The sequence below is a fragment of the Schistocerca nitens genome, chromosome 2 (assembly GCF_023898315.1).
Source record: "Schistocerca nitens isolate TAMUIC-IGC-003100 chromosome 2, iqSchNite1.1, whole genome shotgun sequence".
Taxonomy (NCBI): Eukaryota; Metazoa; Arthropoda; class Insecta; order Orthoptera; family Acrididae; genus Schistocerca; species Schistocerca nitens.
This window is the reverse complement of record NC_064615.1, coordinates 461,217,570-461,245,309: the sequence shown is the minus strand read 5'-3', so window position 1 is coordinate 461,245,309 and position 27,740 is coordinate 461,217,570. Positions and strand designations below refer to the sequence as shown.

At 42.4% G+C, this 27,740-nt stretch overlaps 1 protein-coding gene across 1 annotated transcript in view; it reads right to left on the bottom strand.

Annotated features, from left to right (window-relative positions):
• LOC126236351 (calpain-9-like) overlaps positions 1 to 27,740 on the bottom strand; it is a 1,155,357-nt gene that overhangs the window by 13,535 nt on the left and 1,114,082 nt on the right. Inside the window, exons 9-11 of the mRNA XM_049945582.1 lie at positions 22,287 to 22,492; positions 15,687 to 15,844; positions 4,355 to 4,424 (exon numbers count right to left, since the gene is read on the bottom strand). Of these exons, the coding sequence (XP_049801539.1) occupies positions 4,355 to 4,424; positions 15,687 to 15,844; positions 22,287 to 22,492 (434 nt within the window). The remainder of the gene's footprint in view (positions 1 to 4,354; positions 4,425 to 15,686; positions 15,845 to 22,286; positions 22,493 to 27,740) is intronic.

The window sequence follows — 27,740 nt, the reverse complement described above, 5'->3', positions numbered from 1 at the left end:
CAATTTTTCACAAGAGTTTAAAAATTTTACAAAACAGCCAATTTATTCATGCCAAAATTTTCTTTTGCACAAAATGGGAAGTTAGCAAACAATAGAGCTCCTAATATAAAATGGGACATAGTGACAAAGATAAAAAACAAAGGTTGTTGCAAAAACTTCCTGCCTACTATATTGGGCAGAGAGGTAGGAGCTCCCACACCAGCTTCATAGAACACGTAGAACATGTAGCTGAGTTTTACCTAATCCACTTTGATAAGTTAGCAATACATGACCATAGACAAGGTATCTTAAACATTTAGGATCAAAATTATTCCAATTGTAGTGGATTCTCTCTCACACACACACACACACACACACACACACACACACACACACACACACACACATCTCCCCATGTTTTCTTGATGCCCAAATGGTGGAGGTCAGAACCATGATACCCAGTGTTGTAACCATGTGGTTTTTTTTATGGGTGCACAAGGAAGGCTTTTCAGACACACCATGACTCAGAGCACACAAAAAGAGCTCAGGAGATGACATAAAGGATTTGAACGAAAATACCCCATTCCTTAGGGTCTTTGTTTATACATTTTTTGTAATCAAAAGTGACAGTTTGCAGTGAAATGCACAACAGAATAACATTCTGGACAGCTTTTGATATTACTGACTCCCATCTGATGATTTAACCCTTCTCTAAAGATGTGGCCCAGTTGCAACCTACCTGAACTTGATCTGACCCCTCTGGAGTGTAGCACGATCACAGTTTTTTTCATCTGTGCAGCTTTGTTGGGCACTCTGAAAATGTTTGTGTACAGCAACAATCCTGCATTGATTTCTAGTACAGGCAACCTCTCAACAGCCTTCAGTGGGGTGGCACTATAGCATTGCTCTAGCACCTGCTTGCAAGCTTACAGAATTTGAGGGGTGTTGAATGGTTCTAGAAATCAATCAAGGATTGTCTCTGTGCAGGTACAGTTTTAAACTGTTCAATAAAAGTTCTAGTGTGGCGCTAAGAGTGTTACCAAATGGCGGAGTCTAAGGAGGAGCCTCTATCATTTTATTTATGTATGCTTCAATGATCACAACACAGGAGGGCATTAAACAAGAGGGCTAAAATGCATACATACCCACTGTTGCTGTGGATTATATTCAGATGTTGTCAAATGCTTTCCAACAATCTCTAGTGCTTCCACCTGCATATCAGAGCAAAAATTGCAGTTATGCTATACTCCAAACGGGTCAGATCATGTTCAGTGGAGATGCATCTGCAAAATGTTCTTAGAGAAAGGTCAAATCTTCTGAGAAGTGTAACAGTGCCAAAGGTTGTCAAGAACATCACACTGCAAACTGTCATTTTAATCACAAATGTGTGTAAATGAGCACCCCAAGGGAAGGGATGGTTTAATTGATGCCCTCTATGCCATCTCATGAGGCATTTTCATGTTCATTATAAGTGTTCATGTTAAATGTTTTCATCATCCACCCACAAGAAAACCACATGATTTCTACACTGGGCATCATGGTTCTGACCACCATCACAGAGATGTCAAGAAAAGGGGTGAGATGTGGGGGGAGGTGGGGGGATGACCTTCCAATCGTGTAACACGTCATAGTGGGTAAACTTCTGATGAAATTTGTTGCCAATGTGACATCACTAATCCAACTTACAGCTCACATAGACTTCTGAGTACATATATACAGATGCAGCAACCACAAGCCCTACAGACCATATGCTGTTTCCACAAATTGCCTCCATCCATTTCTGTTTTATGTTCAGTTCCTCCAGGTGTCTTCAATCTCCAGGGCTACCAGGTCCTTCAACAGCTGCCTTGGCCATCCTATGGGGCATCTGGTGTTTGGTTTCCCTCAAATGGTTTCTTTGCCTGTCTTTCTTCTGCACTGTGGGCTACATGGCCTGCCCACTGGATTCTTTTGCTCTCCAGCTTCTTTGCTTCTTTAGTGTTGTTGGTTCTCGCATAAAGAGGTAGATTTTCTCATTCATCCTCCTTCTCCACTCCCTGTTATCTAAGATTGGCCATTATCTAAGATTGGTCCTCACGTCTTCTGCATTACTCTTCTCTCATACATTAATAGTTTTTCCATTTTACATATTGTCATGGCCCAAGTTTCTGAACCAAATATGACTGCTGGGCATATCACTATCTTATAGATTCTCATCTTAGTATTTGCTGATACGGATTTTGAGCTGAGCAACTCCCTGAGGGAATACATGCATTTCATTCCCACTACCATTCTTTCCTTGGTGCCCATTTCTATGCTGTTGTTGCTGGTAAACCAAGAACCCTAGTGTCTGAACCTCATGCAATCTATCTCAAGAAATTCTTGATCTTGTTTTCTTCATCACAATTGCATGAACTCCATTTGTCTTGTTTCACCTTTAGTACAACCTTCTGTGTATAGTCGTCCATTTTTCAGGTACATTTCTTTCAACTTATGGATCAATTCACTTAGCATTATTATATCAACTGTATATGTGAGACAATTGAAATTACCATCCATCTGTACTCCCGTTCACTTCTGTTGCCTAAATTCCCTTACTATTGTCTCTAAGACAAAACTGAAGAGAGTGCATGAGAGAGCATCCATTTTCCTGAGACCTGTCTCAAACCTTTCTGATGTGACCCCTTCGAAACGCACTTCTGTCCTTGATCCATTCATAAAATTTTGCACCATTCTCACTAGCTTTTCAGAGATTCTGAAATCATACAGGCTATCATATAGGCTATTCCTATGGATGCTGTCATATGTATGAAGAAAATTGATGAACAGACCATAAATCTTTTTATCACATTTCCAGTGTTTTTCAAACAGTTGTCTTATAGTGACCATTTGTTGATCAGTTTGGTTGAAAACCAGCTTGTATTCCTGTATGTTGTTCCCTATGAATGGTTGTAATTTTCTGGGGATTATAATAGACATCTTGGAACTTGTGGACTTGGAAGTGACTATTGCATAGCTTCAATGTCTTCAAGACATTCTAGAAAAAAGACAAGTAATTTGTGATAAGCTGATTTTCCTGAACACTGTTGGAATGAACATTTCTGAATTCACAGCAGGCAAGACTTTATGTACTAATTCCAGTCTGGAAAATGAGCTAAGGTTTTAACTTCATAAAAGCACCACATGATATGCTTTAAATCATTCTAATACTACAACTAATAATGATAATAATAATAATAATAATAATACAATTTAATTGAATAGTCACAACATTTAAGCAATTTCTCATAAATATTTTGGCATGCAAATGGAATCTACAATTTTAAAACCAGAAAAAAAGAACTTTGTAACAAACTGACAGAAAAATATGACCTCTAAAGTCAACAGTGATGGAAAATATTTGCAGTAGGTTTCTACAAGTTGCTGGTAGACCAAGATCCAAAGTATCTGAACCTCATGCCATTTATGTCAAGAAATTCTTGCTCTTTTTGTCTTCTTCATAATTGCATGAACTCCATTTGTCTTGATTCACCTTTAGTGCAACCTTCAGTGTGTAGTTGTCCATTTTCAGCTATGTGTTTCTACAAGTGTCCATTATGAAATAAAGACTAGTGAATATCTGATAACTGAAGTGTTATGCAAATAAAGAAGTCAAGAGGTAGAAATGTCAGAATTTGCAGCTAATGTACTTACAGTTGTTCATTTAAAAAGAATAATGTACATTTCAATGTATATGAAAATGTAGTAATTTAAGAATGTGTACTCATGTAACTCATGTAAATGTGATTAACACCTCATATAAGAGAATATTTTAGCTGTAAGCAGCACCTGGCATTCATACAAGAGGGTCCAACATTTATTGTGCACCAACACAGCAGGATTTTGTGGCTGCAGGAGGAATGCAGATTTGTCAGACATACTCACAAAGAAACCAAATCTATTTAAAGTAAGGTAAAATATTCCAGATGGCATCTCTTCAGAAATGACATTGATTCATGATACCTTAATTGTCTTCTAAAATTCATAACTGGCATAGACCTTTAAAGTATGAGTAATAATATTATTGCACCAACTCTCAACTCCATCTCATCTCCCATATCAGAATGGCCATACAGAGTTACATTTTGCATGTATTCCATAAATGACTTTAGTTGAAAGCTTGGATGGTTCCTTTGGAAAGGCTACAGCCAACTTCCATCCCTTTCTAAGTCCGGTCTGTGCTAGTGTTCTGCCTCAAATGATCTTTATGACAAAGGGACATTAAAGAATCTTCCTCCCTTTCTTTCTTGCCTCCCTCACATCTCCTCACTTAACTCAGTGAGAAAAAGCAAGCAGAGATTAACATATTGCAGTATATATGTATTTAAATCTCTCCAATTTCGAAGATTAAACTTACCAGCACTACTGCATCATCAAGGAATTCTGTTGATATGTTCCGGAACACCATATTGTCGTCATTCACTTCCCTGAAAGTTAATGTAAACAGTAATATTTCTGCACATCTCTTTCTTTTTGTATAAATAAAATGAATTTATGGATAAATTTAAAATAAAATTTACATTAAGTATGGTAATGTGTAAAATTAAAGTTGAGCAATGGATATCTTTTCTTTTTAATATGCTAGAGTGATGTTTGCAGTTAGTGAATGCTAGTGACACAAATCAATGACAAATCATTGATTTGTAACTGCTTGTTGTGTGTGTGTGTGTGTGTGTGTGTGTGTGTGTGTGTGTGTGTATGTGTGTGTGTGTGTGTGTGTGTGTGTGTGTGTCAATTTAGATTTTGTACTGAGTTTATTTGTTTGTAATTGTATTTTAAGAATGGATTGTAGTGTACAATGACAATGATCTGTTTGTTGACCTGATACTTTTGTGTACTTAGTTAATATAACAACAAAAACAATCAATTTCTGAAAAAATTATTTAACTGGATGGATAAAAAATGACAGCAAAACACAAACATGAAATAGGGTTGTAATTAGGCAAGCTTTCGGACCCAGTGACTGCTCCTTCAGGCAGAAGGGATAAAGGGGAAGAAAGAGGAGTGAAGGAAAAGGGCTGTGAGAAATCTAAGAAAAGGGTTAGATTTTGGAAAGTCACCCTGAACTGCGGGTCAGGGTAGACTTCCTGCATGGGATGAGAAGGGAAGACTGATTGTTGGGGACTGCATTGGACAAGATTTGAATATCTATCTTATCCAATGCAGTCCCCAATAATCAGTCTTACCTTGTCATCCCATGTGTTAAGTCTACCCTGACCCACATTTCTGAGTGACTTTCCTGAAATCTAACCCTTTTCCTAAATCTCTCTGGTCCTTTTCCTTCATCCCCTTCCTTTCCCTTCAATCCTACTGTCTGAAGATGGAGCCACTGGCTCCAAAAGATTGCTGAATTACAGCCCTCTTTTATGTGTGTGTTCTGCCACAACTTAGTGAGTAGATTTCTTATCTTTTGTGTGATTATGGAACTTTTAAACTGGAAAACTGACTGTATGATTAATTACTTGACACAATCATAGAGGAAGCAGTGTAGTGAGATAATAAATCTCAGAGAACAATGAAAGAATCCTTCTTCCATGTCACTTTAAGAGTAACTACATGGAGAAAGAAAGTATTAGACAACTGATCTCCAACTACATCAAGTCATAGATTGTTATTTTAGCAGAAAAGCATGAGAATAAATTGCTGTCAAGATATCGTTTATGAAAGGAACTATCCTTTGTAGCTGAAGATATAAAAAGGTGTAACGAAGTTTTGATTTTTCTTCAAGATGTCTTGATTCAAAACAGAAAGATTTTTAAGTTTTACCTGCAGAGTTGTCTGCTTGCTTGAGGTTGTCTGTAGGTGACACAAAATGAAACAATAGGCTGGAATTCTTTGATTGGCATGATTACAAATACCTTGGAGCATACAGCCTACACAAATACACTAATAAGAGAGGGGAGGGAAAGAGAGAGAGAGAGAGAGAGAGAGAGAGAGAGAGAGAGTGTGTAGTAGTAGCAGTAGTGAAAACACAATAATTTTATATCATCAGCTCTTGAGAAAATTAAATATAAGCCAGCATCGAACTGCATGTAATTTCTTCAGTCATAACTTCCTCATGTATTTTTTTCTACAAATGATTTTAGATAAAATGTAGCATCAGAATAATACAACTTCGTTAGAGGTAATTGTAAGAAAAGCTGTAAAACACATTAAAATTTATACTGTAACTGTATAATTTAAAATATTTGGAGATACTGAAAATTTTGTGTAATTAATTTAACAGGATCTCAGAGTTGTGGAAAATGAGAGAAATAAGAAGAATATAAATACACAAATATTGTGAAGGAAAAGTTTCATAATCTTAAAATCGATAGTGATATTAAATTTTCTCTTGCGAACATGTAAAATATCTTCCTATGAACATCTTGTTGGGTGACAGATCTGCTGCACCAATGAAGCAAATACTTATGACAATAGTCGCAAGTAAATTTAAGGGGGGGGGGGGGGGGGGGTTGCTGGTAACTGACCATTTCTCCTGAGAGCTTTGTTTGGGTTTCTTTTAGTATACTGTTATACTTCTTGAAAGAGTGCACTCATTTAAGAGTTGTTATTGTTGTGACTCCCCGTTCATTCAAAGCGCCGCGGCGCAGTTACGCGCGTCCTCTACGTGCGGCGCTGTCTGCCAGCCATGCAGCAGCTGCGCCACCTAAGCGGCCAGCCGAGCAGTGGCTGCTAGACTGGGACTCAGTGCTCATTCGAATGCTAACATGTACACATGTCTTGCTTGTTAACTTACTCTGTGACTTATATGTGTTGTGTCGTTCTGAAATATATTTGTTAAACTTGACGTTATAACAATTGGCGACGAGGATGGGATTTTTTCCTTTTCACCGTTGACCCACAGGGTTCCATGGCTGTTGTCGAGCAACTATTGTAAACTCTCCTTGAACAGCAAACGCTTCTAACAGCGGCGATTCGCGATTTCGTCGCGGCGTCAAATGCGGGGCGTTTCTCGTCGTTAGCTGTACCTCCTTTTCCTCCTTACGACGAGACGGCGGAAGACCGGTCTGACTATCAAAAACGTCTTCGACAGCACTTCTTGGCATTTCATGTCACAGACGAACAACCATGTAAGTCTCTGTTCCTTTCCTGGATTTCACCTCAAATTTATCGGTTGTTGTCGCAATTGGCTCCTTTGAAGGATCCTGCATCTTTGTCCTTTGCTGAAATGTGCTCACTTCTGTCTGTCTATTTTCAAAAGCAAACGCATGTGGTAGCCTCTCGTGTTGCCTTTTATCGTTGTCAAAAACAGCCACATCAATCCTATCGCAGTTGGGCTGCTGAACTTCACGGCCTCAGTCGAAAGTGTCAATTTGTTACTGACGTTCACAAAGAATCCTATGCCGATTCCATGGTACGGGATGCTATTATCCGGTCGGCGCCCGACAAAGAAGTTCGGCAACGTGCCCTTCAGTTGGCGAATCCGACTCTAGATGAAGTTCTCTCCATTGCGCAGTCTTTTGAAATTTCTCGCGCCGCTGGGGCGCAAATAGAGGCGTGGGGTGAGGTCGGGGAAATACAACCTCTGTGCGATGTTGACGACGCGTGCAGCGCGTCTCCGCCGGCCGACGTGGCCGCAGTGCGCTCCCACGCGCAGCCTCGGCCTAGCCGTAAACAACCCGCTAAGAAACTGCAGCAAAACCCCCGGCAACTTCCTTCATGCCCGCGGTGTTTTACGAAACATTCACGCGAGGATTGTCCCCAACGTTGGGCTGTGTGTCACAATTGCAAAAAGAAAGGTCACGTGTCTTCCGTTTGCAAATCCGACCGCATACATGATGTTCATGAACATGACGCTGATTCTGATTCTGTGTTGTCTGTCAATTGCACTTCTTCCCTTTCAGGGAAGTTATTCCTCACTGTCCAAATCCTTGGTCGAGATGTTCGCATGCAGGTGGATACCGGTTCTGATGCCACTATAATTAATTCTCAGACGTATCTTCAGTTGGGTTCTCCACTCCTGTCACCTGTCACTCGGCAATTACGGACGTACAATAAACAGAAGATTTCTCTCTTGGGACAGTTTAATGCTGAGGTATCTTACAAATCCGTCGTTCGCACTGTTCCCATATTTGTGGTCGACCAGAGCAACGCAGAAAATCTTTTTGGTTTCGATGCCTTTCGCGTTTTTGGGTTCTCCATAGATGACTCTGTCAATATTGTCTCTGATGCTACTCCTTATGCTCCACTGGATTCCTTGTCGACGACATTTTCGTCCCTTTTTTCTCCTGGGTTAGGCCGTGCAAACGACTTTGAAGCTCATATCATGCTCAAACCCACTGCTCGGCCTAAGTTGTTTCGGGCTCGGCCCATTCCTGTGGCCCTTCGTGATCGGGTAAAACGGGAGTTGGATCGTCTCACTACTTCAGGGGTCTTGATTCCTGTCACTTCCAGTGAGTGGTCCTCTCCTGTCGTTGTCGTTGCTAAGCCAAATGGTGATATTCGTCTCTGTGGCGATTTCAAAGCCACTGCAAATGCTCAATGCCTCATCGACACTTACCCTATGCCCCGTCCTGAAGAACTGTTCACTAAACTTGCTGGAGGCCAGTATTTTTCTAAAATTGGCCTGTCAGAAGCTTATCATCAACTTCCTCTCGACGCTGCTTCCCGGCAGTTTCTGGTCCTTAACACGCCTTTCGGCCTCTATCAATACCAACGCTTGCCATTTGGAGTTGCTAGCGCCCCTGCTCTCTTTCAGCGTTTCTTGGAACAATTATTCCTCCCTGTCCCTGGGTGTATCAATTACATGGACGACATTGTTGTCACTGGCTCCACCACTGAAGAACATCTTCAAAATCTCCGCACACTTTTTCATGTCTTACAGACTGCCGGTCTTAAGTGTAAGCTTCAGAAATCACAAGTTTTTCAGGCATCTGTCACGTACTTGGGGTTTCAACTCTCTCGGGATGGTATTCGTCCACTTCAGCAAACTGTCGCTGCGATCGATGCCCTTCCTCGCTCTACATCTGTTAAGGAACTGCAGGCCTTCTTGGGGAAAATAGCATACTATCACAAGTTTTACCGTCTGCGGCTTCGGTGGCTCAGCCGTTGCATCGCCTGTTGCATAAAAACGTGCCTGTGCCTTTTCACTGGTCCGCGTCATGCGATGCGGCTTTCCAGAAATTGAAGACTATGCTGAAACAGGCCCCGTGCCTGGCTACTTATCGACCTGGCCAACATCTTGTTCTTGCCACAGACGCCTCTCAATACGGGGTCGGTGCAGTCCTTGCGCACCGTTTTTCTGACGGTTCGGAACAACTCATTGCTTATGCCTCCAAAACGCTCACGGATGCCCAACAAAAGTATTCTCAAATTGAAAAAGAAGCTTTGGCCATTATTTATGCTCTTCATAAGTGTAGTGGCGTAGCAAGACAGCCACGCCACTCGGAGGTAGCCGAAAGGCACGCGTTAAGCTCACGCAGATTGACGTGAGGTCTGGAACAGGACAATGTCTTGAGAATTGCAAATAAAGTACGTAGATGATCTAATACTTAACTTGAATCCATAATTGGTGTACATCGCTCTTGACTGTACATGCTCCAATATAAATATCAATTGAATACGGCGCCTTGCTAGGTCGTAGCAAACGACGTAGCTGAATGCTATGCTAACTATCGTCTCGGCAAATGAGAGCGTAATTTGTCAGTGTAGCTTCGCTAGCAAAGTCGGCTGTACAACTGGGGCGAGTGCTAGTAAGTCTCTCTAGACCTGCCGTGTGGCGGCGCTCGGTCTGCGATCACTGACAGTGGCGACACGCGGGTCCGACGTATACTAATGGACCGCGGCCGATTTAAAGGCTACCACCTAGCAAGTGTGGTGTCTGGCGGTGACACCACAATAAGTTTGGTGTTTTTCTCTATAGCTCAAAATTTCATCTTGTTACGGATCACAAACCACTTGTTTCCTTGTTTCATCCATCAACGTCACTTCCCGACAAGGCTGCACACCGCCTCCAGCGTTGGGCTCTTTACCTGTCTCGTTTCAATTATGAGATTCATTTCCGGCCAACGGCTCAACATGCAAATGCTGATGCTCTGTCTCGCTTTCCCATGGGTCCTGATCAGGCATTCGATAGGGACGAACTTTTGTGTTTCCACCTGGATGTTGCCGAGCAGCGGGTTGTGGACGGGTCCCCCATCACTGGGGACAGGCTGGCGGCTGCTACGGGTTCTGACCCTACCCTCTCCCGGGTTTTACGCTGTATTCAGAAGGGTTGGCCAGATCGCCCGTCCGCTAAGACTTCTGATCCGTTGCGGAACTACTACGCTTTGCGCTACCGCCTCATGGCTAGGGATGGTGTTACCCTCCTTTCCACTGACGATGCTTCGCCGCGTGTCGTGGTACCTGCGTCTTTGCGTGCTTCGGTCTTGCGCCTCCTTCACCAAGGGCACTGCGGTGTGTCTCGCACAAAATCTCTTGCGCGCCGTCATGTGTACTGGCCTGGCATCGACTCTGAAATAGCACACATGGTCGCTGCCCGCGGCCCTCGTGCGTCACAGGCCGCTGCCCCGAAGTCATCTTTGTCACCGTGGCCTTCGCCTGAGAAGCCCTGGGAGTGCATTCATGCTGACTTTGCGGGACCTTTTTTAGGTACTTAGTGGCTCCTCGTAATAGACGCCTACTCTAACTTTCCTTTCATTGTCCGTTGCACGTCGCCTACCACCGCGGCAACCACCAGTGCTCTCGCCCGCATTTTTTCTTTGGAAGGCCTCCCCTCTACTCTTGTTACTGATAATGGTCCGCAATTTGCCTCTTCCGAATTTGCGGATTTTTGTGCTCGTCACGGCGTCATGCATGTCACGGCCCCGCCGTTCCATCCACAATCCAACGGTGAGGCTGAACGACTGGTCCGCACATTTAAGGCTCAGATGCGGAAACTTCTGACTTCTTCTGCTGCTGATGATGCGCTCCTCCAGTTTCTGGCGTCTTACCGTTTCACCCCCATGGGCGACCACAGCCCGGCTGAGCTCTTACATGGCCGACAGCCCCGCACGCTAGTTCATCTTCTGCGTCCTCCCACCTCACGGCCGCGGGTGCCTTCCCTTATCCGGTTCACCGCCGACGACCTCGCCTGGGTACGGGGATACGGCAGGCGGCCAAAATGGAGCCCGGGCCGCATCTTAAGACACCGTGGCAGACGCCTGTATGAAATCCAGACGGACACGGGTGTTGCAGTGCGTCATTCGGACCAGCTTCGGCCTCGTGTGCCAGCAACGCCTGTTCCGAATGCCGCTACACCACTTTTGGCCCTACCTGACGCTCGGGATCTTGGCATCTCTCAATACTCACAACGCGGCCCTCTCACCGTCATCGCGATGCCAGCACAAGAACGGACGCCACCAGGAGACGTGCCCATGCAGGAACCGGATGACCATCCTCTGTCAGAGCAAATCTACTCGGCTCCTCCTCCAACGGATGCCGACACATCGTCCATGTCTCCTGTCATATCAACTGGACTTGCCGCAACAGGCAGATTGGTGCAGGGGGCCCCAGCAGATTCGACCCCTACGTCTCCTGTCATCTCGACCCGTTATCATCGGGGACACTTCCGTCCGTACGGGAAGCCTTCACCTCGAGACTTTACGGCGAGTCAAACAACGCCTATGGACGTTAGCCATCTTCAGGACACCTTCATCAAGACTAGTGCAACAATTTCAAAGGGGGGAAAAGTGTTTTGACTCGCCGATCATTCAAAGCGCCGCCGCGCAATTACGCGCGTCCTCTACGTGCGGCGCTGTCTGCCAGCCATGCAGCAGCTGCGCCACCTAAGCGGCCAGCCGAGCAGCGGCCGCTAGACTGTGGACTCAGTGCTCATTCGAATGCTAACGTGTACACATGTCTTGCTTGTCAACTTACTCTGTGACTTATATGTGTTGTGTCGTTCTGAAATATATTTGTTAAACTTGACGTTATAACAGTTATTATTCAGGCTGGCTGGCTAAGGATATATCTTTCTCCATAGTGAGTAAGTACAAGAGACTGCTTCAAGTAAGCTCTGAAATTGCTTCTGAACCTCTGCTTCTGCGTTCTCATTGATGACTATCCTTAGTCTGTTCATCTGCTTTATAATGTGCTGACTTATCACACACATTACTGGTACATTCCCAAACCATTGTAGCTGATTTTGGGTTAGCAGTGCCTTTAAATGTGTACTACTGCCCTCCTTCAGACTGATGATGTATGTGCAGTTTTAATGACACTGGGTGGTTATAATTAAAGAGCAGCTACTCACAGAGGTCCAGTGTGGGCTGTAATGACTACGTGGCAGCAAAACTTAATAAATATTGTAATGTGGTAATGAGGAGTCTATGTATGCAGGTAAAAGATTAGTTCCAACTTTGGCCAACACATACAACTCTGGCGCTGTGAATACAAGACATGTTTCCATATGTAATGGGTTAAGAATGAATGTGGGCAGAAAAGGTAAAACAAGTGATAAAGGCATAATGTTGATTTTATTATTAAATTCCACTTATGCAGTTTGTTCAGAATGAGCATCAGAAATGTCACGAAGATGGCACGTCCATAAAATACGTCATTGTTAGTTGCTCACAGCAGCTCCAGTGGAACTGGGCAACATTTTCCTGTGGACTGGCCTTCAGTCCAGGCAGAGGACAAACATATTCCCAGTAAACATGCTCTTTTAGATACCTCCAGATCAAAAAATCACATTGAATCAGATCAGGTGTCCTTCCGGGTCATGCATTTGGAAGAACTGTGGAGATAACACATTTGTGGAAGCTTGCTTTAAGCAGATCCTTAACTGGGTAAGCAACATGAGGTGTTGTCCCATCTTTCGTAAAAACAGTGGTTTCCACACAGTTGCACATTTCCAAAGAAATAATCACATGCTGTACAAGGTCTCCATAATGTGCAGATGTCATGGTACGCTTGACTGATACTCTGGATGTAGTCTCTTCAAAGAACAGACCAAGAATAGAGGTGCATGTGAATCCACACCATGCAGTCACATACAGTGAGTGCAATGCCTCTTCATGCACAATACATGGTTTAACAGTACTCCACATTCAGCAGTCCTGTGTATTCACTGCATCCTGTAGTGTAAAATTTGCCTTGTCATCCAGTTTGGCCAGCTTCATCAACTGTATCCATGCCAAAAACCAAAGAGAAATTCAGAATGTTGCTGTGGATCATAAGGTTTCAGTTGCTGCACTGTCTGGATCTTGTACAGGTACCAATGCAAAATAGACTGCAAAACTTTCCATACTGTTAACTGTAGAATGGACAATTCTCATGACACTGCACAAGCATTAGCGTTATCCAGGGCATGTGCTGCATGGTCAGTTACAGCAACAGCAGCCTTGCCAATAACTTCCACTGGGATGGGATACCTTCCTCTTCAAGGAGCACCACCAGGCTCACCTGTGTTTTCAAATTTCATTATCATCTTGTTTAAATCATGACGTCAGGACTCTCCTCAGACATTGCAGTCAGCAATACTCTCTCAATGCAACACTGTAACTGCTGCTTTTTGCATAAAGCATACTGTTCATTCACATCAGGACTTGTCAAATGAAGGTGTGGATGACATCCCATCACACAGGGTACAGTGTCAAATTTTCGTCTGGTGGTCATAAGTTGAAGTAATTGTTTTTCCAGTGTAAATCAGTTCTGCATTAATGCATCGACATATCTAACAAGTTTTTCTGCTATATAGCCCACTCTGGGTCTGTACGAGTAGCTGCACATGAATTATAACCACCTGATAGAAAATTCCTAATGGCCTCACTGCCATTTAAATGTCCCAATCATCCTGTCTGTCTGGGCAAGGACTCACATCAGATGCCATTGACACATGCATCACATGAACTCAACCTCTATCTCATGACATTCCATAAGTCTTTGTACATCTTTACATTTCATAAGCATTCTTCCATATTAACTTATTAACTTAGCTAGTGTGTGACAACATGCTTAAATTCATGATGATAAGAGAAAGGAGATGGTGAAATACAGCACCTGAATATAGCCTCCTTCCATTGAATAACACTAATAATCTGTAATATTCCACGCGAGAGAATGAACAAAAGCTTAGTATTTAGCAGCAGGAGATTGATGACTAGTAACTTTGCACCACAATCTGCACTCTTCTTGCCAGCCAAATAAGGGGAAAGGACATTTTTTCCATCCTCAGGTTCAAAACCAGCTAGTTACCCTCTAAACAAGCACAACTGACCAAAGTGGATGTTTCAGATAGAAAAGAGGTTTAATAAGAGGCTATTCTTTGTTCTTGGTAATCTGAGAAATAACAATGTTTTGGAAGGTTATAAATACGTTATTTGGAGGAGTTGTACAATTAGCTGCCACACCAGAGAAATAAATTTTCCATTAGAAGAAATATACATTGATTTATTGATCCATTTCTTCATTAATTCAATTCATGCATTAAATCAGAAAGTTATTAACACATCATTTTCCAAAGATCCTATTACAAATTTGTGTGGAATGACACAAGGTCTAAGTAAGGCCAGTATAAAATGAAATAAGAGCTACTTTGGGATGCAGACTGAGAACAGTGCCTAAGGTGGCCTTTTACAAAATTAATCATGCAATCCACATTTGTAGGGCATTCAAATGAGATAATGGCCTGATGATGGACTGTTTGGGAATCTGAGGGCAGGTACACTTATTGCCAAGGTTCTGACTGACTTTGCCTGACCACCGCAAGAGAGTACCACAGTATTGTGCACCAAGCACATCATAACCCCTTCACATCTGCGCCTGCCCTCTGGAAAGAAGTAATGGTCTCCCTGCATCATTCTGTGTCAACCCTTGACATCGGTTGGCGACTAGTTGCATCCGTACAAGGATATTAATGTCCCATTTGTAGGCTGCCGTTAACATAATAACACTAATGGCTGCATTTTTCATGGTCCCAACACCAAGAAGCATGTCTGCTAATGAACGGCAACACATTACATTCAGCAATGAATTGCAGTCTAATCTATCCTAGACAACCTACCGTCAGTGAGTGTGGTGCCAACCCGGGAAGAGATCCCATTCCTCCAATGTTTTGGAGAAGTACAGCAGTGTTACTCCTGGCATCATGATGTGGGGAACCATCAGGTGTCACTTCAGGTCACTGCTGGTAGGACTGCATCCTCGTATGTTACCTCCAATGTGAGAGCATCGTGGTGCCATTGTTTAACAGGTCAATGCATACCCATGGTTTGTGTCTCTGTGACCGGTCTGCATGATATTGAGGTGTTCCTATGCCAGCTGGATCGCCAAATCTATCCCCAATAGAACATGTGGACCCAAATGTCAGCTCCTTCTGAGTGCCATTACGACAGTATCAACTATCAGCTTCAGTGGTAATGGGTCAGCTTGCCTCAGTAGAAAATACAAAGGCCTTATGACATTCTTCCCTACCAAATCAGTGCATGCTTGGCAGGAGAGATGTAATCGCCTACTGAGAAATAGGTTCAAGATGTCAAGTTCTTTTTAAAGTTGACTCAGTTGTATAAGCACTGAAATTACGTGATATACCCTCTCAACCCATGAAGTTTCATTTCGTTTCTTCTTGCCGTTCTGGATGCTTCCCTTTTGTCTCAGGCAGTGCATGCCATGTGAAAGTATTTCAAGATCTTTGAAGAGGCCTCTGAAAGATGTTCACAGGTCAGTTTTACATGATGTTAAATGTGTGTTATAGGAAAGAATATTACCAGATGTTGCTCTGCTCGTCGGTGAATATCCTGAGGAGAAACTTGCCGTCGCAGTTGGGCACGTTGGTCTGTGGGACGACGATGTAGTCTCCCGGAGGCAGCGTGAAGAACGTCACCACCTCACGGGCCACCGAGTGGTTCGTCACGTCCAGCGGCTTCTGCAATACCAGGACCAAGGCCCGCCTCAGAGCACCAGCCAGGGAACCCACTACTCTGTCTATTCATGTAAACATAGTGGCTCACTTAGCAATAGTTGCCAAAAATGCATATTCTGTCATCATTTCGGTCAGAATCAATATTTCGTGCATACAGCAACAATGACTGGACTCTCAACAGTAGGACCAAGTTACAGATCTATTTCTCCCAACGTCTGTGCATCAGAATAATTTGAATAAAATAAAAAGTTTGCAGAAGGCTTGCGCATTAATTGTTTTTGTTTTGGTGTGTGTGTGTGTGTGTGTGTGTGTGTGTGTGTGTGTGTGTGTGTGTGTCTCAGTACCGGCAGTTGCTCTCTGCAGTTATGCCGGCCGAAGTGGCCGTGCGGTTAAAGGCGCTGCAGTCTGGAACCGCCAGACCGCTACGGTCGCAGGTTCGAATCCTGCCTCGGGCATGGATGTTTGTGATGTCCTTAGGTTAGTTAGGTTTAACTAGTTCTAAGTTCTAGGGGACTAATGACCTCAGCAGTTGAGTCCCATAGTGCTCAGAGCCATTTGAACCATTTTTCTGCAGTTATACTTTTACAAGTCACTCGTTGCGTTATATTTGAGCATTAACCAGTAACACCAATCACTGGAAAGATTAAAATGGCTCCGAGCACTATGGGTCTCAACTTCTGACGTCATTAGTCCCCTAGAACTTAGAACTAGTTAAACCTAAATAACCTAAAGACATCACACAAATCCATGCCCGAGGCAGGATTCGAATCTGCGACCGTAGCGTCTCGCGGTTCCAGACTGCAGCGCCTAGAACCGCACGGCCACTTCGGCCGGCCTGGAAAGATTACTTTCAGCCAATGGCACCAGAATATTACAGTTTTGTAAATGCAGGGATACTTCTCTTCTATTAAGCAACAGTGAGTGGTGCCGGCAAATTAGTTTGTTAACGGACACAATTAAACAAAATTGCAATTTTGTGTCAGCAGGTGATGTCATGATATAGTTTTTGCACGCATCATCCGCTATCTTAAAACGAAAGTCTGTGAACGTAAAGCAAGCTGTAAAAACCCAGAACAGGAGGGCAAGGAAGCTTAGAAGACAGGATGATTTGCTGTTGGAGATACACAGATGTTAACTCTGCATTTTCACAATAGCAAATACACTGTGATCCTGACAAGTTTCCGTTATGATAAAATAGGAAACTGTTTTTAAAGAAAACTTTGCAGCCTGGAGCAAATTTCTGAAAGTTTGGTAAACTAAGACAACTGTTCAAGATCTAGGAAGTAGGTAACTGACGAACATACTTTGCTAACGGGAAAAAAAGTCTTTGAATTTCATGAAATATCAACTTTTTACGAAAGATTAAAGAACAGACACAGTAGATCTACGTGGTAGATAAAGGGCCTCTCGTAATTTTGATAGGGTCACACAATATTTATCTGACATCACAGTTAGAATGCCATGCACGTAATATTACGTTTTCACTACTGGAAAGAAGGCCATGCCCGTTATTGTAACGGACACATCTTGGTGAAGGCTGCCACGTCCGTAATTTTCCGGGCAGCGTTCGTCACCATTAGCTTTCGTGAGTTCAAATGGTTCAAATGGCTCTGAGCACTATTGGCCTTAACTGCTGAGGTCATCAGTCCCCTAGAGCTTAGAACTAATTAAACCTTATTAAGGACACCACACACATCCATGCCCGAGGCAGGATTCGAACCTGCGACCGCAGTGGTCGTGCAGTTCCAGACTGTAGCGCCTAGAACCGCTCGTCCACACCGGCCGGCTCTCGTGAGTAATATTAGTCATCCAACAAATGAGAAAATGGACGTAAATACTCATAGTTTACATGTAAGTCCGGTTCATGACAGTGCAGTCTAAGCAGTTAATCGCAGTCGCAACAACCAAACTACGTAGTAAGTTGCATGTGAGACGCCACTGTTAGTGAACTGTGTACTCGAAGCAATATTTCTGCAACTAGTCCACCTGCGACGCAAAGATTTTTCGCGTACTCCAAGAATCTGAACATGATCGTAAGTGGTCTTTTTGATGTTGATGACACGAATGAAGATCCTACTTACGATTTACCTGATTGACGAAGAAGACAGTCATCCTGAACGACATTTGAAAATTTATTGCAGTCATTTTGCAAATGAGTGTTAGTGGGTGACCATCAGTTGCAGAACGCTGGAGCACAAATGCAGATTAGTCGTTTCATTATGGGCAAGGTGGGGCTATCTGTGGAGCCATGATTCGAGCTCTACCACACAGAATAGAACTATTTCAAATATTAAATGTTTCACTTAATATATTCTTTCTTTCATTATACGTAGAGACAAATTCTTACTTTTTACTCGTAAATTGTTAACGAAATGCTAAAATAAATTTTATTTGCACCTGAAAAAGACAATATTTTTCACATCCTGTGGTGATAAGAAGTTTAACAGAAGAACAATATAATTCACATTTATTTAAAAATTCATTAATAAGCATTATTTCACAGACAGTTGGACGTGTAGCTGTGTTCTTCATTGTACAGAGGAAAAACCTTATAGCAAGCAACAAACATACTACTTCCTCTCACATACATCTCGCGAGATGAACATGACGAATACTTGAGAGTGATTATAGAGTTCATACGGGTGTTTATCTACAGTCGTCCTTCCTTCGTACCATTCGCCAATTGAACAGGGAAGGTGAGAAAAAAATTAGAACTAGACACAGTATTTCATCAGTTTATTGTTATTTTTGTATATGTTTCGACTAACGTGTGTTATTTTCAAGTGCAGTGAAAATGGAGTCTTACACTCCCAATGTGGAATGTTACTCATATAAATGTTGGTTGCTGCTTGGTGAGAAATATTTCCTTGTACAACGATTGTCTATATTGACACATGCACAGGGGTTGGACAAAAATATGAAAACACTGCGAGAAATGCATGCTTCAACATAAATGCAGCTGCTAGGCCAGCCTGCAGGTTGCGCTTTATTTGACCACGAACGGCACCTGTACAGTGTCCTCAAGGCGCTGCAAGTGTCATTCATAGTCAGTACAATGTAGCTGTGAAGGCCTTATGTCAGAGCTAAGTTAACTAGAACGTAGACAAATTGCTGGTGCTCTTAGTAGGTGCTTCCGTAACCAGGGTAGGCCAAGTGTAGGGTGTTTCAAAATACAGCACAGAACATTTATACCGTTTGCAGAGAAAGTCCGAAAAAACATTTGCTGATTCACAACGCGGAGAGAAGTCACCGAGACAGACGGTCTTCAAGAGGATTGTAGTGAAAAATAAGAGGGCGGTTGCTGCAAGTGCCACTGTTGAACTGAACGTCGCAGAAGGGAGCTGCGCAATCAGGGAATTGGAAGGTGAGCTGGAATTACAAAAGTACACGTCCGTGTTGGAAACGCGCGGGACAGGGGAACGTGGCGTCGAAGCCGTAAGACCTGGACTATAGAGCACTGGAAGAATGTCACGAATAAGTCTTGTTTCACACTGTTTCCAACTTCTGGTCGAGTTTACGTCCCAAGAGCAAAAGATGGCAGTTCTTCTGCGATGATTTGACCAACCACATCGCGGTGTTCCACGCGCCTCACGGTTGCTCTGCGTTTCACGTCACTGCCGAGGATTATGTGACCAGTTTGGCTGGTCAGGCTCATCCCAGGGTACAGTGTTTGTTCCCCAGTGGTGATGCTGCGTACGAAGAGGACAGGGCTCCTTTTTTTACCATAACACAGATGTTCTACTCAAAAAATTTTGCCAATGAAGTTTACTGTAAACATGGTGTACTTGTTCTGTAAAACTTTAGCTACTATACGTTAATAAGAAATTTAACATGTACTGTAAACAGTATAAATTATTGTATATTATATTGTGATTATTCTGGGTTGATGCCGTTAGGGAATGTTAGGAAAAGCAATAGCTTTGGCAGAGAGCAAAAATGGTTCAAATGGCTCTGAGCACTATGGGACTTAACATCTATGGTCATCAGTCCCCCTTTTTTTCCTTTTTTCTTCTACTTTTTTCTTTTTTTTCATTTTGTTCGTTATTGATCGTTGTGTTTGGTCGTTGCCGACGTCGCCAGACATCCTGTCCAAGTTCGGTGGTTGATCCTTCCACTCAGTTTTTTATTACAGCGGCCAACCGGCTCGCTGGCCGAACACGCTGAGCTACCGTGCCGGCATCCCCTAGAACTTAGAACTACTTAAACCTAACTAACCTGAGGACATCACACAACACCCAGTCATCACGAGGCAGAGAAAATCCCTGACCCCGCCGGGAATCGAACCCGGGAACCCGGGCGTGGGAAGCGAGAACGCTACCGCACGACCACGAGCTGCGGACAGAGAGCAAAAGCTTGGGTAGTAGGGCTGTTTCTGACGCGAGTGTGACGTCGGCGCAGAGCACACGGAACACTTTCACGGTTGTTGACAGAGCGCACCAAAATGGTATGTACAGTAGAAAGCCGGGCCTATGTAAATATCCTGCCTCATAATTGGTCACTGCTGATCAAGGCATGCCCGCAGTATCACATGGAGCAACAGGGGCATTGTCGTCGTCAACGAAGACGACGGCTTAATTTGCAACGAACACGTTTCATTTTCGTTCACGTTCGGAACTTAGCGAAGGATTACCCGGTGGCATAATATGAGTGATTTTAAATGAATAATAAGTAACATACGTACAAACTGTAGCTACCTAATCATGTCATTGTCCTCAGTCATTGTCACCTAGTTAGGGTTCAGTTCCTTTTCAGCTATTGACTACCTGATTTTCGTTGTTTAAAGCTAAAAAAAAAGTAATAAAAGACTGCCACTGACAGCTTTCTTTGCTTGCTGGAAAGATAACTGACGGTAACCAATAATGAAGCCTCAATAAGTTAACTGTATTGTTCAATAATATTTAGAGGCAATGTTATTCTTGTTAATTAAATGGAGACAATGTGAAGTAATTAAAAATAATTTCGGCAGTCTCAAAACGAAGAAAGCTATAAGCTAAGTTTATAAATTTCATTTCTGTGTCTATTGTAATAACGCTGTTGTGTGCAATACTGGTTAGTATTTCGACATTTCCAGTCTGTTGAAAGACAATAATTGCTTATTCCAACTAGTAAATTTTTGAAGTAATTACAATCAGTTCAAAGTACGTAGCCAGAAATATCCAGGAACCTTGTGAATGTAAGAAACATTAATCTGAGATTACGAAAATTACTGTCGCAACGAAAGAGCTACCTCCAGTCCATCATTTACTTTTCAATAACGATTTTAAATATCTTTTCGAAATTAACATTTCCATGTATTAATGGCATAAGGCAATTGTTTTCTTTGTTCAAAAAAATGTTCAAATGTGTGTGAAATCTATGGGACTTAACTGTTAAGGTCATCAGTCCCTAAGCTTACACACTACTTAACCTAAATTATCCTAAGGACAAAAAAAAAAAACACCCATGCCCGAGGAAGGACTCAAACCTCCGCCGGGACCAGCCGCACAGTCCATGACTGCAGCGCCTGAGACCGCTCGGCTAATCCCGCGCGGCTTTCTTTGTTCATTATTACTTCGTAACGTGTTGTGATGTCAGCAATGTATGTCTACCTGCTGTTGCCACATGTGCAGTCAAACAGCTACGTTTCATTGCTGTCCCTATTATCGCCAAGATATTGAACAGAGAGCGCCCAATTGGGCTGGCGACCGTGTTAATTTCTGTATTATTTAAATAACATTTGTTGTGGACTCTTTGATTCACGTGGTACCGGCTTTTCGTTTTGTACTTTACGTGAGTGATGGCAATGTTTTAAGTGCTAAACAAAATCCAAATAAGTAGAAAATGGAGGAGTGGAACACGTTGTTCATTAGAACAACTTTTGCACACTTCTCTCCACTACCCGGTCAAATTTTCTTCGGCGACGATAGCCTTGCCAAAAACCAAATTCATTAGGCGTACACGATCACGGTCGTATTATCGCATTAACCGATTAGTAAGGTGGTGGTGAGGGGGGGGGGGGGGCTGCGTGCTGACACAACTCGCATCATCCAGGACTGGTTTTGTTAGCACGAGGATGAACTGTTGCATCTTCCCTGCCCACAACAGTCATCATATGACATTACTGAGCCTTTGTGGTCTACTTTCGAAAGAGTGGTGCTTAATCGCTATCCACCTCCATCACCGTTACCTATACTTGCGACAATTTTGCAGGAAGAATGGTATAAGATTCCCTTGAAAACCATACAGAACCCGTATTTATCCATTCCGAGACGACTGGAAGCTGTTTTGAATGCAACAGTTTTCCAGCATCTTTTGAGGAACGAAACCGTGTTGTGTGTTCGGCGTTTCCATGTTTTAGCGCATATCCTTTGCTTGGTGATATTGTATCCCTCTCGGTGTCACAGCTTCTGTTGATGTTAGCGCACTAGGATCGCGGTGGGCCCGGTGCAGACTTTTGGCTACTTACGTGCTCGGCGACGAAGTGCTGCGTGAGGCGGGCGGTGGCGGGCGGCACCTCGTAGACGGCGAAGCCGATGGCGTACAGCGGGCGCCGCTTCTTGCCGTCGGGCGGCTGCGTCTCGTACGCCTGCGTCACCGACACCACCACGTGGCACTTGCTGGCCGACGTGCGCGGGATTTGCACGTGGAACTGCGGGTTCGTCGCCGTAGTCTCTGCGAACAACAGCGAGAGACACAGCTGCAGTATTCTGACTCGATGTGCCAATACACCTATCAGCATCGAGTACTCGGCCAAAACGAGTCCGGCACCGTACAGCAGATATTCGTACCGTCATGACAGCTAACTTAAGCTAACATGTGCTACTTATAAGGTTTCTATTTTATTTTTAGTATTCGAAGAAATTGATCAGAGCTTTACATTTTCATTGACTGTGTCGTATTTCATGTTTGCACAATAAACATTTTTCAAACAGTAGTTACCAATAGTCGATATGTTACGCCACAGAGCCGGCCGGGGTGGCCGAGTGGTTCTAGGCGCTTCAGTCTGGCACCGCGCGACCGCTAAGGTCGCAGGTTCGAATCCTGCTTCGGGCATGGATGTGTGTGTGTCCTTTGGTTAGTTAGGTTTAAGTAGTTCTAAGTTCTAGGGACTGATGACCTCAGACGTTAAGTTCCATAGTGCTCAGAGCCATTTTATTTCACAGAGGTTACTAGTACATGCAGTGTGATCTTTGGTTGCTGGTAGCGTTGTCGTTGAAGTAGCCGTTCTAAGTGCATTTACTGACCGAGTCGGATGTTTGCTGTGCTGCTGAGCGGATAGAAATGGCTTGCAGAGAACAGAGGTAAAGTTACAGAGAAGGCTCAAAAAATGTTCAAATGTGTGTGAATTCCAAAGGGGCCAAACTGCTGAGGTCATCGGTCCCTAGACTTACACACTACTTAAACTAATTTATGCTAATAACAACACATACGCCAATGCCCGAGGGAGGACTCGAACCTCCGGCGGGAGGGGCTGAGCAATACGTTACATGGCGTCTCTAACCGCGCGGCCAGAGAAGGCTGAATTATGATTTTGTAAACATTGACTGCACAAATGAAGATTTTTTGAGGTGAAGTGTTGCTTCCTTCGGAATGAAAATTTTCACTCTGCAGCGGTATGTACGCTGATATTAAATGCCCTGGAATATTAAAACTGATTGCCGCACCGGGACTCCAACTCAGGACCTTTGTCTTTCGAGGGCAAATGGAAGGTAGGAGACGAGGTACGGATCAACAATGAACTTCAACGGGTGTCATGGGACGTCCGCCCCGAACAATAATGGACAGAGAGAGATCTTAAAAATAAAAAAAAATAAAAAATAAAAAGTCGGTAGAGCACTTGGCCGCGAAAAGCAAACGTCCTGAGTTCGAGTTTCGGTCCGGCACACAGTTTTAATCTGCCAAGAAATTTCTTGTTACTGCAGTGCTTGCTTGCGCTCAGTTATGATGTGTTTGAATGACGGAAGGTTTTAGTGAAATCTCTCTTTATTGGTTTGGGTTAGTTGATTTCATTCTTCGGACGAGAATAAATAAAGTTGTCTATTCATACGGCTTGCACTCAGATTTGCCACTCCTATACCATTTTCACAAAGTACTTGGCAGAGAAATATTTGTCATAAAGGATACATTTTGCAAAGATGTTTGTAATAGTCAGACAATGAGTTTCAGTTTTTTCGATACAGTTTTTTTAAAGATCAGCTTTCCTGGAGTCATTTAGCAAGTTCCGAATTCCACCACCGTCTCCTTACAGAGAAATGTCATGTATCTGACTGTCTCGCTACTCTGCACTTCGCGGAACACAGTGACTGAGGCATGAACTGCTTACAGCAGTAGCACGTCCTTGCATTGCACTACGCAAGGCTTTTCTTTCCCTTTAGCTTACTTGCTGCCGCGCTGCAAATTTTATGTTCATCCCTTAGAGCTTACCAGGTTTCCGTTGGCACAGGTAAGTCACATAATTATGACATTCGTTAGGGCTAATTTTACGGTATAGTCGGGTTGCAATTAGATCATACAGTTAGATTTACTTTTCAAAATTCGTCATCATAGCTTAGGTACAGTTTATTTCAATATGCAGACAGGTTTTTATTTATTTGTTATGGTGCAGTGTTACATTTGCGTGAGCATTGTTCTGTGTCTAGAAGTTTGTCAGTCAGATTGTGTACGTAAATTCACAGGACACTTTTATAGAAAAACATTTTGGTGATTCATCCTTTCAAAATTCAATCAGTAATTTTATGTACCATTTTTATTCTGTTAGTTTTTTGTGTTGGAATTGCAAATCACGTATTGTGACGTCACGCACTGTAGCACTGGTCGCTACTGCACAGCATATTTAGCTTACAGTTTGGATTTCTAATCACTTTGTTAGTTAAAAACAAAGTCACATAGTTTTAGTTTTGCCGACTCATTTTTATCAGATAGCGTTTCTGCATGTACCGCACTTGTACCGTTCAAGACTACAACACAGATAGACGAGTATAAAGAATGGTAGTGCAGTTCACCGTTCATGAGAAATGAACAGTATAAGATTTACACGCTTTTAAGCAATTGAATCATTAGTTCTAAAAGGCATTTTCTAACATACTTTTCTAAAAGTGTCTCTCCAGGGATAGATCCACCATTCGATGCTACAGAGGCATTTTGTGTTGATGCAGACAATCAACGATATTTTCATTCATTTCTGAAATGGTCTTTCTTCTGGAGAAGGAACAGTTTCCTTGAAAATAGTCACTGTAATTGTGCTAAGAACAATGAAATTAGAACCCACATGGACAATGCAGAAAAAAATTTGTTTGACAGGTGATGGCTGAAATTGCACAAGGAAGACAGACTCTACATGGAATCTTATGAAAGAGAAGTGTAACATGTCAAATGTACCATTCAGTCCCGCTAGCTATTCTACAGATTTGATTTGAATTGTGGACCTACGACGCACACTTTGGACGTTAGTCCGTCAGTGACAGAGCAAATTACTTTTCGTTGGTGTCCAACGTAAAGTTGAAGTGTTCCAATGTAAGACATGAAGATGTTTACGAAATACTACTCAAACAAGTGTGTAGGACATTATAAAGATATAGAGACAACAGATACAGAAGAAGACTGTTTTTGTAGGTCAAAACATTACCTTCTAGCACTATATATCTGCTTTCAAAACTAAAAACCCTTAAATATTCGATGGATAAAGAAGTAGGTTTCTGAAGTCATTCTCTAAATGGCCCTTATTTCACAGAATTCGAAGGTTGATAGCTTTCTTCACGCAGAATGTAAAAAAAAAAAAAAAAACAGATTTTGCTGTGAAATATATTTTGCGATGTTCACTACTGATATAAAAAAATAGTTGTTCTGGAAGCACTTTTTGATTCATAACATACAGTTTTGTGTTTTTCTCTAAACTAGCCTGTGTGGATAAGGAGACATTTTATAAATGATCAATTCAATTGTGACACAGTTTATGTTTTCAAGTAACGAGCTACCTACATTCATACGAGCAGAGAGTAAAAGCAAGGTCTTTAAAACACTTAATAACTACCTTAGTCAAATGTCACAGAGAGCAGACAGAAACAAGATTGCCTACTTTTATAACATTTTCATGCAGTGCCGTCTGGTTTATAGATGTATTTTATTCATAGCTGTTATTTTTCAGAATCAAGTACACTATTAGGAAATTAAACGAAATAAATTTCCTAATTATGTAACTGACAACATAATTTTATTCTGAAATTTATCAGCTAGTTTGTTCGTTAATTACATGTTACAGGGGACATTTGCGCGATTTAAATCGCAGTCATAAGGAACGAGTAAGTTTGATGTTTATACATACTTCATTACCTGCTTGTTTTGTGTGACTGTCTGTTTCAGCCAATTACAGATTACTAAAGGACACAGTAGTTTAAACTCAATGAAAATGAGCGTATCAGGCTTCGTCATTACTAATGTTACAACTGAAATATTGTAGGACATCTCTATTCTTTCTCAGCCAGGTAAAGATCTTTTTGATGTATTACATATACCAAAACTGTTTAAGCTAATATTCATTCCTAGGAAAGATAAGCTATCCACAAAAAATAAGTTATGTTTAAAATTTGCATTCTTACATGTCAGACATTTTATGCTTGGAGAAAACGATCAAAGACCTTTGTGGCTGCATATTTAACCATTTTCTGAGGCACTGACAGCTTTTGTAATAGCTGATGAAGTTGATTTTTTTACTAGTGTTGTATATGTAAATAACTGTGACGTTCTTAAATTACGAATGGTTATTTTCGTCAAATTTCGTTAGTGAATATAAATATTATGATGATGCAATCTGAATGCCTAACTCGTTATGAAGAGGCGTCTAGAAGGTGCTGTAAGTGAACATCAAATATTATTCTGATTGCTAGCTTTTATGCCATCAGTACTCACTTTCTAAGTGACAACTAATCCAAAAGGACGCGGATGTACCGTAAGACAATTAATGAGTGGAAAGGTGCAACATATGTTAAAATGTTGGTTTTTATTTATAGAAGTAGCAGTCTCCGAAGAGCAAAAGTTGCTGAACCCAGATGTTTGAAGCTGAATAACATGGTTGATACAGTTCAAATTTCCATCAACGTGTACATTAAAAAATTTGCAGCACTGTACTTTACTTCAAAACTGGTTCAAATGGCTCTGAGCACTATGGGACTTAACTTCTGAGGTCATCAGTCCCCTAGATCACAGAACTACTTAAATCGAACCAACCCAAGGACATCACACACATCCATGCCCGAGGCAGGATTCGAACCTGCGACCGTAGCGGTCGCGCGGTTCCGGACTGAAGCACCTAGAACAGCTCGGTCACTCCGGCCGGCTCTGTACCTTACTCACCGAGTCCTATTTGTGGCACTGTACTTTACTCAGTGAATCCTATGTGTAGCATTAATTGTTAGTGCCTGCTTGCTGAACAAAACTGGTTGCACTACACTTCGAAGTATCACAGACGCTCTCCACAATGAGGCGACTAGGCTGGCCACAGGTGCCTATGGGATCAGTCCCATAGTCAGTACCTGTGCCAAATACTTTTATATGTGGTACTTTAATATGTACGCTCGTCAGTGCGTTAGTCGTTGTTTTTTTTTCTTCTCATAAACACGTCATATAATTTACAACCTGATGTTTTCTTCATTGTCGTAACTGCAGCTCATTTCTGCCTGCTGCCAGGGAGAAAATTAGCATTAATGGCTTACTCTTGCCACATGTACTTGGAAGCACTAACCAACCAACAAACTTGCAAGTTGTAATAGCTATAATTATTAGTCAACAGATGACGTAAATACTGATGTAATGTTGCTTAGTGCTCCGTTCTCAGTCACTAATAGAAATATCTACACTGATACCCATTACACCTTGTATACGATCTTGAGGGCACTAAACCAGATGACATGTATTCGAGGTGCGA